Source organism: Ceratotherium simum, chromosome 12 (assembly GCF_057802395.1).
Source record: "Ceratotherium simum simum isolate JZ-2026a chromosome 12, ASM5780239v1, whole genome shotgun sequence".
Classification (NCBI taxonomy): domain Eukaryota; kingdom Metazoa; phylum Chordata; class Mammalia; order Perissodactyla; family Rhinocerotidae; genus Ceratotherium; species Ceratotherium simum.
This window is the reverse complement of record NC_141911.1, coordinates 44,400,886-44,421,771: the sequence shown is the minus strand read 5'-3', so window position 1 is coordinate 44,421,771 and position 20,886 is coordinate 44,400,886. Positions and strand designations below refer to the sequence as shown.

General features: G+C 39.4%; 1 protein-coding gene across 3 annotated transcripts; it reads left to right on the top strand.

The window, feature by feature from the left end:
• The first annotated feature begins 408 nt into the window (after positions 1–408).
• On the top strand, positions 409–20,228 carry RAB33B (RAB33B, member RAS oncogene family). Of its 3 annotated transcripts, none has more exons than XM_004426483.3 (3): positions 409–547; positions 790–1,057; positions 17,404–20,228. In XM_004426483.3, exons 2-3 carry the CDS (start codon positions 809–811, stop codon positions 17,842–17,844), a joined length of 690 nt encoding a protein of 229 aa, XP_004426540.1. In that variant the 5' UTR covers positions 409–547; positions 790–808; the 3' UTR covers positions 17,845–20,228. The 3 variants fall into 3 exon arrangements, with proteins under 3 accessions (XP_004426540.1, XP_087293724.1, XP_087293723.1); XM_087437598.1 differs by having other exon boundaries at positions 472–530; XM_087437597.1 differs by having other exon boundaries at positions 531–621.
• The last annotated feature ends 658 nt before the right edge of the window (positions 20,229–20,886 follow it).

Sequence of the window (20,886 nt, the reverse complement as noted above, 5' to 3'; positions counted from 1 at the left end):
TGTACCTGCCAAGCCTGAAAATGCAGAACTCCCCACGGCCAGGAGCTCGCCTCCAAGTGCTCCCCGCGCCGCCGGGCTTCCGGCGGCGCCTCGCGCCCCACTCCCTCCAGCCCCAGGGCTGTCCCAACTCCCGCGCTCCAGACGGCCCGGGGGAGGCAGGGAGCGCAGCTGACTCCGCCGCCCCCAGCTGCAAGCCGGCCTCCGCCTCCAAGTCCCGGGAAGCCCTAAGGAGACATCGATGCCAGAGCCGAACCCGACGCACGAGCCTTTCGACGACCTTACGGACCCTCCTCTGGCACACGCCCCCGTCCAAGGCGGCTGCTCGGCCGTCTCGCGAGAGAGCGTCTGGCGGTACCTCCTTCCTTTCAGCTGTCTTTGTCTCCCCGCCCCCAGAATGATTGCGCGGCTTCCTCCGGAGGGCGGGAGCCTTGGACGTGGCGGAGCCGGGCCGGCCAGGGTGCCGGGCCTGGGGCGCTCTGCTTGGCCGCTTGGCAGGCTGGCCTTCCGCGCCGCCGTTAAACCCCCGACAGGTCCGGTGCCTTCCCAGGTAGACGGGCGCCGGCCCCAGTGACGCCGGGGCGGAGCAGCGGGCCGGACGGGAGGACCAGCGAGGCTCAGCTGGTGGGCGCCACACCTGCGGGGGGGCGGGGACGGGGGCGGGAAGGTGCGCACGCGCGCCGCGGGGCCGGCGGGCGGTGGCTCCTGGGACGTAGCGCAGCGGAGCTGGGCACGTTGGCTCGCGGTGGCGTAATCTCCCAGCCTGTCTGCGTCTCCTTTCCTCCGCCTCAGTTTGGGGCGGGTCAGGAGAATGGCCTCGGAGATGGAGTCCTCGCTGGAGGCGAGCTTTTCGTCCAGCGGTGCGGTGTCAGGAGCTTCCGTGTTTCTGCCTCCGGCTCGCTCCCGCATCTTCAAGATAATCGTGATCGGCGACTCTAATGTGGGCAAGACATGCCTGACCTACCGCTTCTGCGCCGGCCGCTTCCCGGACCGTACCGAGGCTACTATCGGGGTGGATTTCCGAGAACGAGCGGTGGAGATTGATGGGGAGCGCATCAAGGTGAGCGGATGGGGACTGTCAGGGAGCAAGGACGCCTCTGGATGACAAGTGTCCCAACTCCACCATGGGTTAATCGCTGGCTCTGTGCAAGGTGTGTGCTCCATCATTTCTCACGCTGATGTGGAGACTGGAGTTGGGAATTGGAAGGATTTGTATACAGCAAACTTCTAAGTCAGCGCTTCTCAAACTTTACTGTCATGCGATTTACCCGGGCATCTTGCTTTTTAAAAAAATGCAGTTTCAGATTGCGTAAGGTCCCAGATGCAGATGCAGATGCAGCTAGTCCATGGACCACACTTTGAGTAGCAAGAGTGTAGGGTGTATCCACTGACTCATTGGCAGTGTCTCTTGTGCTGGGAGTCAGTGAAGTAAGACCGAAGGAAAAACAGAGAAATTTCTCAAGCATGGAAAACTCATTTCATAAATATTATTTATTAAACCGTCATCTGAGTACTGCTCTAGGTATTGTGGAAGTAAAGCCTTCTTGCCTTTGAGGAAGTGCTTAGGTATTCTCTTGCATATGGTTTTGCTACGGTAGTTTCTGTATGACATTTTGTTGTTTAGAAAAATCTATTTTCTTGCAGAAATATTCTGTACATGATAGTTCCTACTTGGGTTGCCAGAAGCACATTCTTGGCGTCACCCTCTCCCAATTCTTCTTTATTTTTTTTGGTGAGATCAGCCCTGTGCTAACATCTGCCAATCCTCCTCTTTTTTTGCTGAGGAAGACTGGCTCTGGGCTAACATCTGTGCCCATCTTCCTCCACTTTATATGGAACGCCACCACAGCATGGCTTGCCAAGCAGTGCATTGGTGTGCGGCCGGGATCCTAACCGGCGAATCCTGGGCTGCTGCAGGGGAGCAGGCACACTTAACCGCTTGCGCCACCGGGCCGGCCCCTCCCAATTCTTCTTTAATTCTTATTGGTGGCTCCTGAGACTTGGGACATAGTAATAGTGGAGAAGGTAGTAGGCCCAAGACCAAAACTGGGGTTCTGAGGGGTTGGAATGGGGGCATTGGAAAATGAGGATCACTGATAGGGCTGAGGCCTCCTGATGGTGTAAACTTTAGACACACATCTCTATTCCAAACCACCACTAACTCCTCAGGCATCTGCTAATACCAGCCCTTAAAACATGCGGACCCGAGGAACTGTTCTGCCTTCCTTATACTGCGTTTACTTTTTTACTTTAAATTAAGGTGTTCATCTTGACCTCAGTCCCCCCTGGGGGGAAAAACAGCCTCACTGCTTCATTCCTATCCTCACATCCTTGAGGCAAGAACAATTTATTTTTTAGTTGCTTAACCACCACCCTACCCTCTATCTAAAAGGGCTTAAATGCTTATGATAGTAAAGGAGAAATAGGGTTGAAAAGAAATCAATCTTCTATAGTCCCTTTTGCCTTTTAATTTTCGTTTTAATTCTTCATTGTTCCACTCAAACTGCAATCGGTGGTCCTTTGGGTGCACTGTATTAGCGAGTTAAGAAACATTTATATACATTACAGAGGAAAAGATAGTATGAGAAGAGGCTGAATATTTTTCATCAGAGTTAGGTTAGGCCCAGGAACCTGTGGGTGAGGAAGATAATGTGGCTTCTGAGGTTTGAGAGGGAGTTTAGTTTGGGAGAAACAGGAATTCAGGGAGAAAGTGCATGGACTTTGGAGCCCAACTGACCTGGATCAAATCTGAACCTATGAAAGGGTAAGGATGGGCTATGTGTCTTTAGTAGGGTGACCAACATTTCCCGTGACTGTCCCAGTTTTAAAACTGGAAGTCCCACATCTCAGGAACCCCCTCAGTCTCAGGCCAACTGGGGTAGTTGGTTACTCTAGTCCTTAGGCAGTTTCCTTAATCTTTCAGAGTCTATTTTCTCTTCTGAAAAAATTGGGATAATAATACCATATCAGGCTGGTGTGAGGATTAGATGAGACCGTGTATGAAGCACCTGGTTCATAGCTGGTAATCGTAAGAACCCTGGTTGCTTAACATCATTATTCCCCTTTGGCACCATCAGTTCTGTGGCTGCGCAACTAGAGAGTGAAGCAGAGATAAAGTAGCGCATAGGCAGACAGCTGAAGGGGAGAGAAATTCCCCCCAAATGGGAGCAGGATGTTAAATAAGTAGAGGGAATGGAGGCAGAGGAGGAGTTGGGATTTGATGGCCATTTATCTGCTTCTGGGTTGCTATTTATACTTTAAGATCACAAATGGATCAGGTGCAAATTTAAGAGAGAGAACTTATATTGAAAAAAATATAAGACATGTCCAGTGTATAAAGTTGAATATTTAACTACTGGGATAAGTGCTGGCAGTGGTAAGTCAACCAGAACTCACAGGTGTGGTGGGAATCTGTGAGCACAGAGTTGATCCTTCTGGTTGAAAGGAGTAAGGAGGAAACATTTTTTCTGGGATCATTCACCCTGAGCTTTAGCATAGCCTGTTTTGTTGGTAGGGACATGGACACTGAGTTTCTTTTTCTTCTTTCTAAGGCCTTAGCCAATCACTTGTACCTCCAACTGTAAGACTTGAGAGAGATTTTTATTGTAGTTGAAAAGACTACAGAAATGTTCTGAGATTTCTATAGTACAAAGAAATATGGCTATATTGGAGATTTTTTTTAAAAACTTGATTTTTTTTAGTGTCTTTAAAAAAAAAACTGAAGTGATATTAGAAAAGCTTTATTCCCTGTGCTGCTTCTGCTCTTTTGATAAACCTCTAATACATCTTAAGTGCTGCTGAAATGTTTGTACTATGTTCAGATTTTTCTTTGGAAAATTATAAGCCTAATCTGAAATGACATTTCTTCTAATTTTTCATCTTAAAGTGAAAGCTGGACAGCTCTATGTTGCTTTACTAATAAAATGACATTTGAGACATTATTTTTATTTGATAAAAAATGAGATATTGTGTTAAATATTTTTAATTGTGGACTGGACATTTTTCAGAGAGCATGTCTTATAGCAGCAGTACCCTTTCAGAATCAGTTAAAATGTTTTATGAAATGTAATAAAGTCTATATTTCATCATCTGTTCCTAAGTACTATATATGTATGTATAGTTGAAAGAGGAAAATCTCATTTGCAGAATTTTGGAAGTTGAATAAAATTATAGAATTAATTCCTTAAATAAAAATACATTTGATTTTTAAATTGAGACTCCCTACTCTCATCCTTATGCTCCTTCCTTGTATGTGTATCCCCATCATAAGTAGCCATATTCCTTTCGTACAAGCATTTTTATAATGGCAACCAACACAATCATTAAAGCCTAGTGTTGCATTTAATCCATCCTCTCATTAGGGGTCAGCAGTTTCTATTGGAACATTGGGATAGCTTACTTATCATTTGTAGAGGTATGACATTTTGCTGTTTTAAATACAAGATGTTAATGTTAAACAAAGGAAAGTAATCAGATTCTCTCCCCTCATTGGTAAGTCAAATGTTTAATGAGTAATTGTAGGAAAGAAGACATTTTGTTAGTCACAAGAATTATGATACTGTGCAAAGGGTTGGCAAACTATGCTTGAGGGCCTAATACGGCCTGCTGCCTGTTTTTTTTTTCTTTTTTATTGAGGTCATAATAGTTTATAACATTGTGAAATTTCGGTTGTACATTATTATTTGTCAGTCACCATATAAATGTGCCCCTTCACCCCATGTGCCCACCCCCCTACCCCTTTCCCCCTGGTAACCACTAAACTGCTCTCTCTGTCCCTGTGTTAATCTTCCACAAACTAGTGAAATCATGTGGTGTTTGTCTTTCTCTGTCTGGCTCATTTAGCTTAACATAACACCCTCCAGGTCCATCCATGTTGTTGCAAATGGGACGATTTTGTCTTTTTTATGGCTGAGTAGTATTCCATTGTGTGTGTGTGTGTGTGTGTGTGTGTGTGTATTTATATGGGCCGGCCCCGTGGCTTAGTGGTTAAGTGCGCGTGCTCCACCACTGGTGGCCCGGGTTCGGATCCTGGGCGCGCACTGACACACCGCTTCTCCGGCCATGCTGAGGCTGTGTCCCAAATACAGCAACTAGAAGGATGTGCAACTGTGACGTACAACTATGTACTGGGGGCCTTTGGGGAAAAAAAAAAAGGAGGAGGATTGGCAATGGATGTTAGCTCAGAGCCGGTCTTCCTCAGCAAAAAGAGGAGGATTAGCATGGATGTTAGCTCAGGGCTGATCTTCCTCACCAAAATAAATAAATAAATATATACACACACACACACACACACACACACACACACACACCCCCCACATCTGCTTTATCCAATCATCAGTCGATGGGCACTTGGGTTGCTTCCACTTCTTGGCTATAGTGAATAATGCTGCAGTGAGCATAGGGGTGCATAAGTCTCTTTGAATTGTTGATTTCAAGTTCTTTGCATAAATACTCAGTAGTGGGATAGCTGGGTCATATGGTATTTCTATTTTTAATTTTTTGAGAAATCTCCATACTGTTTTCCATAGTGGCTGCACCAGTTTGCACTCCTACCAGCAGTATATGAGAGTTCCCTTCTCTCCACATTCTCTCCAACACTTGTTTCCTGTCTTTTTAATTATGGCCATTCTAATAGGTGTAAGATGATATCTCATTGTAGTTTTGATTTGCATTTCCGTGGTGATTGGTGATGTTGAACATCTTTTCATGTGCCTATTGACCATCTGTATATCTTCTTTGGAAAAATGTCTGTTCATATCCTCTGCCCATTGTTTGATCAGGTTGTTGGTTTCTTTTGTTGTTCGGTTGTGTATGTTCTTTGTATATTATGGAGATTAACCCCTTGTCGGATATATGATTTGCAAATATTTTCTTCCAGTTGGTGGGTTGTCTTTTAGTTTTTTTTGTTTTTAAGATTTTATTTATTTATTTTTTCCCCCAAAGCCCCAGTAGATAGTCGTATGTCATAGCTGCACATCCTTCTAGTTGCTGTATGTGGGACTCAGCCTCAGGATGGACGGAGAAGTGGTGCCTCGGTGCGCGCCCGGGATCCGAACCCAGGCCGCCAGCATCGGAGCGCGCGCACCTAACCACCAAGCCACGGGGCCGGCCCTTGTCTTTTAGTTTTGATCCTGGTTTCCTTTGCCTTGCAGAAACTCTTTAGTCTGATCAAGTCCCACTTGTTTTTTTTTTTTTTTCTTTTGTTTCCCTTGTCCGAGTAGACATGGTATTCGAAAAGATACTTCTAAGACCCTTGTCAAAGAATGTACTGCCTATATTTTCTTCTAGGAGTTTTATAGTTTGAGGTCTTACCTTCAAGGCTTTGATGCATTTTGAGTTAATTTTTGTGTATGGCGAAAGATAGTGGTCTACTTTCATTCTTTTGCATGTGGCTGTCCAGTTTTCCAAGCACCATTTATTGAAGAGACTTTCCTTTCTCCATTGAATGTTCTTAGCTCCTTTGTCGAAGATTAGCTGTCAGTAGATTTGTGATTTTATTTCTGGGCTTTAATTCTGTTCCATTGATCTGTGTGCCTGTTTTTGTACCAGTGCCATGCTGTGTTGATTACTATAGCTTTGTAGTATATTTTGAAGTCGAGGATTGTGATGCTTCCAGCTTTGTTCTTTTTTCTGAAGATTGCTGTAGCTATTCAGGGTCTTTTGTTGCCCCATATAAACTTTAGGATTCTTTGTTCTGTTTCCGTGAAGAATGTCATTGGGATTCTGATTGGGATTGCATTGAATCTGTAGATTGCTTTAGGTAATATGGACATTTTAACTATGTGTATTCTTTCAATCCAAGTGCATGGAATATTTTTCCATTTCTTTATGTCATCATTGATTTCACTCAATAGTGTCTTTTTAGTTTTCATTGTATAGGTCTTTCACTTCCTTGGTTAAATTTATTCCTAGGTATTTTATTCTTTTTGTTGCAATTGTAAATGGGTTTGTCTTCTTGAGCTCTCTTTCTGTTAGTTTGTTGTTGGTATATAGAAATGCAAGTGATTTCTCTAAGTTGATTTTGTACCCTGCAACTTTGCTGTAGTTGTTGATTATTTCTAATAGTTTTCCAATGGATTCTTTAGGGTTTTCTATATATAAGATCATGTCATCTGCAAACAGTGAGAGTTTCACTTCTTCGTTGCCTATTTGTATTCCTTTTATTCCTTTTTCTTGCCTAATTGCTATGGCCAGAACCTCCAGTGCCGTGTTGAATAAGAGTGGTGAGAGTGGGCACCCTTATCTTGTTCCTATTTTCAGAGGGCTGGCTTTCAGTTTTTCCCTGTCGAGTATGATGTTAGCTGTGAGTTTGTCATATGTGGACTTTATTATGTTGAGGTACTTTCCTTTTATACTCATTTTATTGAGAGTTTTTATCATAAATGGATGTTGGATCTTGTCAAATGCTTTCTCTGCATCTATTGAGATGATCATGTGGTTTTTATTCCTTGTTTTGTTAATGTGGTGTATCACATTGATTTGTGGATGTTGAACCATCCCTGTGTCCCTGGTATAAATCCCACTTGATCATGGTGTATAATCTAATGTATTGCTGTATTTGGTTTGCCAGTATTTTGTTGAGGATTTTTGCATCTATGTTCATCAGCAGTATTGGCCTGTAATTTTTCTTCTTCGTATTGTCTTTGTCTGGCTTTGGTATCAGGGTGATGTTGGCCTTGTAGAATGTGTTAGGAAGTGTTCGATCTTCCTCAATTTTCTGGAATAGTTTGAGAAGGATAGGTATTAAATCTTTGAATGTTTGGTAGAATTCTCCAGAGAAGCCATCTGGTCCTGGACTTTTATCTTTGGGGAGGTTTTTGATTACTGTTTCAATCTCTTTACTTGTGATTGGTCTATTCAAGGAGATTCTCTATGTCTTCTTGATTCAGTTTTGGGAGGTTGTATGAATCTAAGAATTTATCCATTTCTTTGAGATTTTGAAATTTCTTGGCCTATAGTTTTTCATTCTCTTATAATCCTTTGTATTTCTGTGGTATCTGTTGTAATTCCTCCTCTTGCATTTCTAAATTTATTCATTTGAACCTTCTCTCTTTTTTTCTTAGTGAGTCTGGCTAAGGGTTTGTCAGTTTTGTTTATCTTCTCAAAGAACCAGCTCTTTGTTTCATTGATCCTTTCTATTGTTTTTTTTTTGGTTTCAATTTTGTTTATTTCTGCTCTAATTTTTATTATTTTCCTCCTTCTGCTGACTTTGGGCTTTGTTTATTCATGTTTTTCTATTTCTGTTATGTGTAGTTTAAGATTGTTTATTTGAGATTTTTCTTGTTTGTTAGGGTGGGCCTGTATTGGTATGAATTTCCCTCTTAGGACTGCTTTTGTTGCATCCCATCTGAGTTGCTATGGTGTATTTGCATTTTCATTTGTCTCCAGATATTTTTTTATTTCTCCAATGATCCATTGGTTGTTCAATAGCATGTTGTTTAGTCTCCACATCTTTGTCACTTTCCTAGCTTTTATCTTTTTTTTTCTTTTTTTTAATAATTTTATTTATTTATTTATTTTTCCCTCAAAGTGCCAGTAGATAGTTGTATGTCATAGCTGCACGTCCTTCTAGTTGCTGTATCTGGGACGCGGCCTCAGCAAGGCCGGAGAAGTGATGCTTCGGTGCACACCCGGGATCCGAACCCGGGCCGCCAGCAGCGGAGCGCATGCACTCAACCGCTAAGCCACAGGGCCGGCCCCTCCTAGCTTTTTTCTTGTAGTTGATTTCTAGCTTCGTAGCATGTTGGTTGGAAAAGATGCTTCATATGATTTCAATCTTCTTAAATTTATTGAGGCTTGCCTTGTTTCCCAACATATGGTCTATCGTGAGAATGTTCCATGTGCACTTGAGAAGAATGTGTATTCTGCTCTTTTTGGATGGAATGTTCTATATATATCTATTAAGTTCATCTGGTCTAGTTTTTTGTTTAAATCCACTATTTCCTTGTTGCCTTTCTGTCTGGATGATCTATAAATTGATGTAAGTGGGGTGTTAAGGTCCCCTACTATTATTGTGTTGTTGTTAATATCTCATTTTAGGTTTGTTAGTAGTTGCTTTATGTACTTTGGTGCTCCTGTGTTGGGTGCATATATATTTATCAGTGATACATCTTGGTGGAGTGTTCTTTTTATCATTACATATTGCCCCTCTTTGCTTCTCATTACCTGTTTTATCTTGAAGTCTACTTTGTCTGATATAAGTATGGCAACACCTGCTTTCTTTTGTTTGCCATTAGCTTGTCTTCCATCCCTTCACTCTGAGCCTGTGTTTGTCTTTAGAGCTGAGATGTGTTTCCTTGAGACAGTGTATTGTTGGACCTTGTTTTTTAATCCATCCCACGACTCTGTGTCTTTTGATTGGAGAATTCAATCCATTTACATTTAGAGTGATTATTGATATATGAGGGCTTAATGCTGCCATTTTATCTCTCGTTTTCCGGTTCTTCTGCATTTCCTTTGTTTCTTGTCCCGTGTATTTCAGACTACCAATTCAGTTTGGTAGTTCTCTATGATGGTTTTCTTACTTTTCTCTTTATTTATCATTTGTATCTCTTTTCTGATTATTTGTTTAGTGATTACCATGAGGTTTGTATAAAAAAATCTCGTAAATGAGATAGTCCATTTTCTGATAGCCTTTTATTTCCTTAGACTAAGCCGATTCCATCCTTTTCCTTTTCCCCTTCTAAGTTATTATTGTCACAACTTACTCCATCTTGTATTGTGAGTTTGTGGTTTAAATGACGAGATTATGTTTATTTCTGGTGTTTTCCTTCCCTTTGTCTTTAATGTTATAATTAAGTGTTTGCTAACCTGTTCTGATAGAGAGCTGCAATTTTCTGATTTTGTCTACCTGTATATCTCCTTGCTCAAGGTTTTGTAACCCCTTTTTTTTTCAGGTATGAGGCCCTTCTTGAGCATTTCTTGTGGGGGTGGACTTGTGGCGATAAACTCCCTTAGCTTTTGTTTATCTGGGAAAGTTTTTATTTCTCCATCATATCTGAAGGATATTTTTGCTGGATAGAGTATTCTTGGCTGAAAGGTTTTGTCTTTCTGAATTTTGAATATATCGTTCCACTGTCTCCTAGCCTGTTGAGACATCTGCTTAAAGCCTGATAGGGGTTCCTTTGTAAGTTATTTTCTTCTGCCTTGCTGCCCTTAATATTTTTTCTTTGTCATTGCCTTTTGCCAGCTTTACTACTATATGCCTTGGAGAAGGTCTTTTTACATTGATATAGTTAGGAGTTCTATTGGCTTCTCTCACTTGTATTTCCAGCTCCTTCCCCAGATTTTGGAAGTTCTCAGCTATTATTTCTTTGAACAAACTTTCTTCTCCATTCTCCTTCTCTTCTCCCTCTGGAATACCAATAATCCTTTTGTTGCATTTCCTAATTGAGTCAGATATTTCTTGGTGAATTTCTTCATTTCTTTTTAGTCTTAGTTCTCTCTCCTCCTCCATCTGAAGCATTTCTATATTTCTGTCCTCCAGACTGCTGATTCTCTTCTCCATAATATCAGCTCTGTTATTCAGGGAGTCCAGATTTTTCTTTATCTCACCCATTGTGTTTTTCATCTCCAACATTTCTGGTTGGTTTTTCTTTATAGTTCCAATCTCTTTTGTGAAGAAGTTCCCTGATTTCATTGAACTGTCTATCTGTATTTTCTTGTAACTCGTTGAGTTTTTTTTATGGTAGCTATTTTAAATTCTCTGTCATTTAGATTATAAATTTCTCTGCCTTTCAGGATTGATTTCTGGGTGCTTGTCATTTTCCTTCTTGTCTGGAGATTTAATGTATTTTTTCATACTGTTTGATGGCATGGATTTGTGCCTCAGCATAGTGTTAGTATCTGGCCGCAGCTTCCACTTGCCACCACTGGGTGGGGGTCAAGAGCTGTGTATTCTGAGCTTGCCACGTCCCCAGCTTGCTCACTTACAGCTGCTGCTTTTCTATTGCATGTGCAGGCGCTCTGGCTGACCGGCTGAGCTGGAGCGCCACGTGGAGGGAGGGGTGCTTTATTTCGCCTGCATGATCCCAGGGGCTTCTCGCTCTGCCCTTGCTATCTGCTCTCCTGGGGCGCTAGCTTGATGAAGACACCCCCGCAATAGCTTCGTCACCTCTCTGTGGGGCTTTCCCATGGGCTTTGGGGGAACTTGGAGAGCGAAGGTGTTCTCGTGGAGGGCCGCCCCTGCCTCGTCTCTCAGAGCCGTGCATGGTCTGGAGCCCAGGGGTCACTGCCATTGGGGAGGGAGAGGAGATCCCCTTATCTCCTTCCACTTCCTCTGGGGGGTCCAGCACCTCCACCGTCAGACATATGGCTGTGTGGGTTTCTCAAACATCTTTTGTGTTGTGTGAATGTCCTCTGTTGGTATATGAATGTCCTTTTCATTGTATCTTAGCGGGGAGAGTCTAAGGGGAAAGCTCACTCCGCCATGATGCTGACGTCATCTTCTGCTGCCTGTTTTTATATGGCCTGCAAGTTAAGAATGATTTTTACCTCTTTAAATGGTTGGGAAAAAATCTTGAGAATATGGTTTCATGACAGGTGAAAGTTATATGAAATTCAAATTTCAATGTCCATAAATAAAGTTGTATTGAAACACAGCTATGCTAATTTTTTATGTATTGTGCTTGCTTTTGTGCTATAATGGCAGAGTTGAGGAGTTGCAACAGGGACTATTAGGTCCTCAAAGCCTAAGATATTTACTCTTCTGACCCTTTACAGAAAAAGTTTACTGATCCTGGTATAGTGCATAGATAATTTGTTGTCCTAGATAGGGATAAGATTTATATACCTAGAAAGATGACCAGCAAAACCAGGCAGTGAATGAGTGCCAAGTTACTGGTTTGGATGTTGGTGGAGGAATCATTCTCACTTGGAGTGCTAGGTGAGGTTTCACAGAGGAAGGGCTGAGCTGAGAGGGCTTTTCTGATGAGGAACATCAGCAGGACGCTCCAACAGGATCAAAGATTCCAGTGGAAAAGTGGCAAGTGAGAAGCAGGTGAAAGTGTTGGTAGCAACATTTGTGAAGTGTTTGAAAACCAAACCTAAGAATCTAGGCTTCATTTTGTATGCATGGTAAAAAGACCAAGATTTTAGGAAGATAAATGTGTTAGCAATTGAGGATGAATGCCCCTTGACCTGTTTTTCTATGTGCATTCTCTCCTTTAGTAGTCTCTTGATCTCAGCTATTGCTTCTATGAAGATAACTTGCAGATCTTTGTTTGGCCCAGACCTTTCTTTTCATTTGCTGTTCTGCATTTCCTACTGTCTTCTAGACATGGCTTTTTGGATAATCCCTCCTTCACCTGAAATGTCTGAAGGTAGTTCATCTTCCTTGGCAAATCTCCCTTTCCTGTTTCTCTTCAGTGTCACCTAGGTTGTCCTGACGTTGTCATCCTCATGGCCTCACCCCTCTCCTTTGTTCCTTAAGTCCAGTTGGTTTTCTACCTACATAATTTCTCTCATTCATCCTTTCTTCAAAATCCTAGGGCAAGTCTTTTGTTACCTCTCTTTGAACTCTTGCAGCAGCTCAACTCATCTCTCATCCTCAGTTACAGGCAAACTTCCTTTTATTGTGCTTTGCTTTATTGTGCCTCACAGATACTGCATTTTTTTACAAATTGAAGGTTCATGGCAACACTGCGTCGAGCAAGTCTATTGGCGCCATTTTTCCAACAGCATTTGCTTGCTTCATGTCTCTGTGTCATGTTTTGGTAATTCTTGCAATATGTTGAACTTTTTCACATTTCACCTGTGATCAGTGTTCTTTGATGTTACTATTGTAATTGTTTTGGGGCTCCATGAACCGCACCCATAAAAGATGGTGAACTTAACCGGTAAGTGTTGTTTTTCTTCTGACATCTCCAGCAACTGGCTTTTCCCCCGTCTCTCTCCCTCTCCTCAGTCCTCCCTATTCCCCGACACACAACAATATTGAAATTAGGCCAATTAATAACCCTACAATGGCCTCTAAGTGTTCAAGGGAAAGGAAGAGTGGCATATCTCTCACTTTAAATCAAAAATCTAGAAATGACTAAGCTTAGTGAGGAAGGCATGTTGAAAGTTGATATAAAGGGGGAAATTGCCTTAAAGACAACCATTGTGAATATTTTGGTATATAGTCATGCATCGCTTAATGGCGGGGATCCGTTGTGAGAAACGTGTCATTAGGCTATTGCATCCTTGTGGGAACATCGTAGTGTACTTACACAAACCTAGATGGTGTAGCCTACTACACACCTAGGCCATATGGTACTAATCTTAAGGGACTACCGTTGTATATGCGGTCTGTCGTTGACTAAAATGTTGTTATGTGGCGCATGACTGTATTTTCTTTTTGTGTGCTTTTAAATTTTTTTTAGTCTGTGAATGTACTTTGCTTAACACATTATAAATCATTTTTTTAATAAATGGTTTTTGAATGCTTGAACTACAGGAAATGTTATTAAAAGAGAAAAGATCAACTCCAGTTTCTTTGGACAGCTTTTATATAGGTCATCCATATTATTCCCCAGATACCTTTCTAAATGTTAAAGATACGGTTTGGAGTGGTTTTTTTTTTTTCATTTTAAAAAACTGGGATATAATTCACATACTATGAGATTTGTCGTTTTAAAATATACAATTCAGTGGTTTTTAGTATATCCACGAAGCTGTGCAACCATCATCATTATCTAATTCCAGAACATTTCATCACTCCAAAAAGCACACCCATTAGCAGTCACTTCTCATTCCTCCTATTCCCTCAAACCCTGGCAACCACTAATCTACTTTATGTCTCTATGGATTTGCCTATACTGGACATCTCATACGCATAGAATCTTACAATATGTGGCCTTTGGTGTCTGGCTTCTTTGACTTAGGATAGTGGTTTCAGTATTCATCCATGTTGTAGCGTGTATCAGTACTTCATTCCTAATGTTGTACAACCACCACCTCTATCTACTTTCTAAATATCTCTGTCACTCCAAAGTAAAACCCCTCACCCACTAAACAATTTCTCCCCATTCCACAGCCCCTGGCAACCACCAATCTGTGTTCTGTCTCTCTGGATTTATCTGTTTTGGGTATTTCATATAAATAGAACCATAGAATATGTGACCTTTTGTGTCTGGCCTCTTTATTTAGCATATTTTGGAAGTTCATCCGTGTTGTAGCATGTATCAGTATTCCATTCCTTTTTGTGGCTAAATAATATTCTGTTTAACATTTTGAGGACCTGCCAAACTGTTTTCTAAAGTGGCTGCACTATTTTACATCCCCACCAGCAATGCATGAAGGTTCCAGTTTTTCCACGTCTCTGCCAACACTTATCCATCTTTTCTTTTTATTATAGCCACGCTAGTGAGTGGAAAGTGGTATTTCATTCTAGTTTTGACTTGAATTTTCTTGGTGGCTAATAATGTTGAGCATCTTTTCTTGTGCTTATAGGCCATTTGTATATTTTCTTTGGAGAAATGTCTATTCAGATCCTTTACCGAATTTTTAATTGTTGTTGTTTTGTTATTGAGTTGTAAGAGTTCTTAAATATTTTGGATGCTAGATCCCTAACAGATATTTTATTTGCAGATATTTTCTCCTATCCTGTGAGTTGTCTTTTCACTTTCTTGATAAGGTTCTTTGAAATACAAACATTTTTAATTTTGATGAAGTCTAATTTATCTATTTTTTCTTTGGTTGCTTGTGCTTTAGGTGTCATATCTAAGAAACCATTGCCTAATCCAAGTACACAAATACTTACCTATATGTTTTCTTCTAAGACTTTTATAGTTTTAGCTCTTGAGTTTAGATTGTTCATCCATTTTGAATAAATTTTTGTATATGGTGTGAGGTAGGGGGTCCAAACTCATTTTTTGCATGTTGTCCCAGCACCATTTATTTAAATGACTGTTCTTACCCTTAATGAATTGTTTTAGCACTCTTGTTGAAAATTGGTTGACCATAGATATATGGATTTATTTCTGAACTCTGTTCTGTTCCATTGATCTATATGTCTAATCTTATGCCAATATCACACAGTCTTGATTACTGTAGCTTTGTAATAAGTTTTGACAGCTATAATTTGAAGAATTTTTAATTGTATGTTGAGTATTTTTATTCTTGACATGTTAGTTGGGATAAAGAAGTTGTATTTTTTTTAAAAAATGAAAGTTGTATTTTTAAAGAATTATACATTTACTTTATTAGCTCTTTGCATAGTCAGTGTAACTAGTCTATAAGTGCTTATTTTATAGGGTCTGAAACCCTATAAAATATTTATTTTTGCTGTTGAGGTAGCCAAGGTCTAGAGGTATAACAGTGACCCATTGGCACATAGTAGGTATTGAGTAAATATTTGTTGGTTTAAATAGTCTTAGATGTTAGTAGTTCTTTTTTTTTTTTTTTTTTGTGAGGAGATCAGCCCTGTGCTAACATCCGCCAATCCTCCTCTTTTTTTTTTTGCCGAGGAAGACGGCCCTGGGCTAACATCTGTGCCCGTCTTCCTCCACTTTATATGGGACGCCGCCACAGCATGGCTTGCCAAGCAGTGCGTCGGTGCGCGCCCGGGATCCGAACCAGCGAACCCCGGGCCGCCGCAGCGGAGCGCGCGCACTTAACCGCTTGCGCCACCGGGCTGGCCCCAGATGTTAGTAGTTCTTAGTTTGCTTTGCTGACAACTGTTTGCTTCTATCTCTGATTTATATGATACTGTCTTTGTGGCCCATCTGCCAATTATGTTTACATCACAAAGTGGGTCTTTTGTAATGAATTACTTGGTCACGTGGTCTCTAGGAATGCATTGAGGCAAAACCTTATGATTTCCTGAGTAAATGTTAGTGTAAGAGGAAAAGGTTTTGAACAGTGTACATGGTAAATAATTTTAGGATGACATTCAGCTACATGTGAGAGAAATTCAACTGTGATGACTTAATCATGTAAGCTTTTATTTTTCTCGTGTAATAAGGAGACCAGAGACAGCAGTCTGTATGATGGTACCCTCTCAGCAGGATTCCAGGTTTATGCTAGACTTGTGCTCTGTCATTCTTGTATGTGGCTTTCTTCTTCATGCTTATAAGATGGCTGCTGAACTTCCAGGCATTATATTCCATTCCAGGCAGAAAGGGCAGGGTAATAGAGGTGCAAAAGGCACGTGCCAAATGCTCTTTTTTAAAATCACAAATCAGTAGCTTTCCTGGAAACCCCAACTGAGAAAACTGTTTACAAATTATTGGCCAGAACTATGTCACTTAGCTTCCCCTAGTTCCAAGACAGCCTGAGAAATCAAGTTTGTGTGGTAGTTTATATTTCTGCCTAGAGCAAAATTAGGAAGAAAGGAAAAATATTAAGAAAGTGGAGAAATTTGGACTAAAAAGAACTACCAAAAAAAAAGATGAAAAAATCAGAACTGATAAAAATTAAAGTACCATGGAAGAGATTGGTGAGCAATATTGCCATGTCTAATCACATTTTTTAAAATGTATTTCTTTATTCATTCATTACATCTTAATTGAGCACTTGCCATATCCTGCCATGTTCTGAGCACTTCATATCTTATATTCTACTTACTTTTTGGGCCATCTACAATATCCCCTCAGTTTCTCTCTACTTCTGTATTGCTCTATGAGAAATCACCAGTTTAGGCTTCCAGTCCATGCTCTGAATATCTATAAATAGTACAGATCTTTCAGTTAAAAGTTATCTAAGTAAATCTGCCTCTAGTCTTTTCCACTGTGGCCAGTACCCTCATCATTTAACTGTTTTTTAGGGAGTAAACAAAGGCAGGATAATTCAGTGTTTTAAGAGAATCAAAACACATGACTTGTATTTAGCCTTAGATATCATTTTCCCCAATTTCCCCATATTTCAATAAGGAGACATTGGAATAGTTTGTTGGTAGACATGTTTAGGACAGATAAGTGATTTTCTAGCCTTTTAAAATTTTCAAGGGGGCCTGGATATCATAGACTGTATATGTATGTTAGTTTGGGGGCTAGACCACATGACTTTGAACATCTGTCCTAAGTCTACTGTTTTAAATAAGACTAGTGAAAGTTAGAGAAGGGCATATAGTTACCAAATTTACAGGAGTTAGACACTTAGCATGTTTGTTAAAACCTGATACATTTTTCTCTTAACATTTTAAAATCAGTTTTTCAGGTATAATTTCATCCAAACAGATTTGATTTACTGAAATTTAAATGCTAAATTGAAACATTTGTTCTGACACTTCATTTATTATGAGGTAACTAGATTGGTATCATGAAGTCTGGATCCCATAAATAACACTGAAAAGGCATTATGGAAGGGAACAAAGTAATATAGGTGAAGAAGTACTAAAGACCTTGCAAATGTGATTAAAATTTTCGATATGTATAACTGGAATGAAATTTTCAGTTTTCCTCTTTTTTTTTTTCTTTTCATTTTCAGATCCAGTTATGGGACACAGCAGGACAAGAACGATTCAGAAAGAGCATGGTACAACACTACTACAGAAACGTACATGCCGTTGTCTTCGTGTATGATATGACCAACATGGCTAGTTTTCATAGCCTGCCATCTTGGATAGAAGAATGCAAACAACATTTGCTAGCCAATGATATACCACGGATTCTTGTTGGAAATAAATGTGACTTGAGAAGTGCCATTCAAGTACCTACAGACTTGGCACAAAAATTTGCAGATACACACAGTATGCCTTTGTTTGAAACCTCTGCTAAGAACCCCAATGATAATGACCATGTGGAAGCTATATTTATGACCTTGGCTCATAAGCTTAAGAGCCACAAACCATTAATGCTTAGTCAACCCCCTGATAATGGAATTATCCTGAAGCCTGAACCAAAGCCTGCAATGACGTGCTGGTGCTAAATAACAGTCTTTATTGTAGTATCTAATTTTGACTAAAGAAATACTTTTGAAGTATGACAGTGATAAGTCATAAGATTTAATTTCAAATGTAATGGATCATCCTGACACTGTACTTTTTATCATTGTCATGCTTACTTTTGTATTTTGTATCTACTTAATCAAGTTTGTCATTGTGACGACACAAGGGAAAAGTTGGTTGTCAGGAGAGGTTGAAATGAAGCAAAGGTAGGATGAATCAGAACATCTTTCCATTGAGAGCCCAGAGAAGGAGGCTTTGAATGAGAGCGTGATGGGATTTTAAGTCAGTGACTGTTCAATCCTCTGTTCCTGGGATTGAAAAAAAATATTAAGGGTTTAGTACACACTTACTGGTATGTCCTTTGAATGGGAAGTATTCTCGATAGGCTAAAAGCTGGTATTTGCCTTTCCCTAGAGTTCTGTCTTTGTATTATTAATGTATTTAATTGCATTATTATTGGTACATTTTAGAGCCAAGACTTAAGTTCCAGTGAGAGGAGAAGACATAGAATGGTTTCTGGTTCTCAGTCCATAATGAATGACTTTTCCAATGGTTCTGGATGCTTGTTCTAATCAATATCAATCAGGTCTACAAAAGTCATTGTTATTTTTAAAAGAGTAATTGAATTGTTTTCTTAATAAATTCTATTAAAATATGCAAAAATAAGTCAAATTTTAATGTAAATGAAGTGACATAATAAGGTGCTTTGTATTTTATTTTGGTATCTTTAAACAGTGAAAAACTAATTGGAAGCATTTGAGGAATTGTAACTTGGGGGGAAAATAGGTAAATATGGTTCCTGGCTACCACGGGACACCTATTGTTAGCTTTTAGTAGTTTCAAACTGTGTATCTGGCATAGTATCTCTTGCTCTCCCCGACCGCTAACCAAATTAATGACTAAAGGCTGAATTAACAAATCAACTTCCATTTGGATTGTAGCTCCGAGGGCATCCCCCTAATTGCTATGAATCTACATATATTTCTGTAATAGTATTGTGTTACAGTACATCAATTTAAAAAAATCTTTAAATTTGGTGGTCACAACAAGCCATTCCTCCTCAGTATGAAAGATAAATTAGATATTGAAAAATATCTTGTCTATCCCTCGGTGGAGAGAATATTTCAGAAAGTTTTTTACCCTAAATACTTTTATTTTGAATTTAAGACTTTGCACATAGAAAATAGAGAGCTTGTATATGAAGTTATTACATGAATGGAATGTAAGCCATGAACTTTAACTGAAGTGTGCACATTCACTAATTCTGATAGATTCCTGTCCTTGATAATTTTAGAGGAAATTAAGCCAAAAGATGATTGTACTTAAAATATTTTCAGAATGTGGGAAACCAATTAAATATGTAATCTAATCTAGTGTAGAATTTTTGTTTAATCATTTTGGTGGTCATAACTGGATAATTTAATTATAAAAACAAGATAATTCTGTTAAATGAACTAACTGAAAGTAATAATTATAGGAAATAATGATTCAGTTTTAAATATTAGAGCTTAAGGAAAAACAAGTTGGCTTTATTTGTGTTTAGGGAAATTAATCCATTTTTCTTATGTTAGAATTAAAAATTGTTTGACTTTATCTAAATGTTGATTTGTAACTATTTTTATAGTAAAACGACAGCTGTAATAATTGTGATGAGCGTAACAGTTTCTGTAAAGAAGGGAATCTGTTTATTACTTTTCAAAACATTTTCTAAACTGTGGGAAGAAAGTTTACAGACTTTCCAAGCACATTTATGGTTTTTCAGTGCTGTTAATAATGGTTTCCAAAAAAACAGCAATTTAACTTTATTTCTTTTTGTAAGAAGTTAGTAGTAAGTATCTTTTACAGTTCTGTGAAAGGACTTATTTTTTCACTTTAATATTTATTAATTTTAAAATATTTGTATCTCATTTGTAATGATTTATTGTTTTAAATTTTTATATGTGTGTTTTCATTTTTAAAAAGAACATACTTATCAGTTGAATGGGGATAAAGCTTTTAGATATTTTCCAAAATATATATAAAACACTTCATTGACTGTTGAGAAATCACTTCGAAAATGGTGGCTATCAAGCAACAAATTGTTAATTTTTAAAGCACAAGTCACACATTTTGTAACTCCTGTGTAAATTTAACTGTGACCTTTAATTAAAAACATCAGGTATGTTTTGGAAAAGTCTTAATTTGAGAACACCAAAGGAAGCTAATCCAGAATCTAAGGCAGATTGCTTTTAATGACAATGCTTTATTGACAGTATATTGCTAATACATTTCCTCATGAAATCTAAACTAAAGTTAAATAATTTTGTTGTGGAATAGCGTCACTGTAACATTTCCCTTCTAAAGTTCAATAAACCAGCTTTGCCATAAACAACTTGTTTTATTTCCTTTGTTTGGTTAGTAGGTTGAGTATAAAATAAAACAAAAAATCTTTTGTTTCCCCTGGCTTCCAGGTAATATATAATACATTAGAAGCAAACAAAAACTAACCTGTTGGAAATTTATTTCCAACAGGAAATACATTTTGGGTTAAAGAACTTTTCTGAAGAAAACCCTAAGTATTAAAATTAGCTGATGGGAGGCCAGCCCGGTGGCATAGTGGTTAAGTTCGTGCACTCCATTTCAGCGGCCCAGGGTTCTCAGATTCAGATCCTGGGCGCAGACCTATGCACTACTCATCAGGCCATTCTGTGGAGGCATCCCATATACAAAATAGAGGAAGACTGGCACAGATGTTAGCTCAATGACAATCTTCCTCAAGCCAAAAGAGGAAGACTGTCAACAGATGTTAGCTCAGGGCCAGTCTTCCTCACACACACACACAAAACAGTTAGCTGATAGAGTAGCTTTTTTATTTGTGCGGCTGAGTAATCCAACTTGTGTAAGCACTTCATTGCAAACAGCAGATACTGCAAGAGTGGTTGACATCTCCAGATTTAGAGGCAAAAGAATTTAGCAGAATGAGTGACTTTGAAGTGTATGAGAAAGAAGAGAAGGAAGTACATTACAGGTATAACATTGCAATT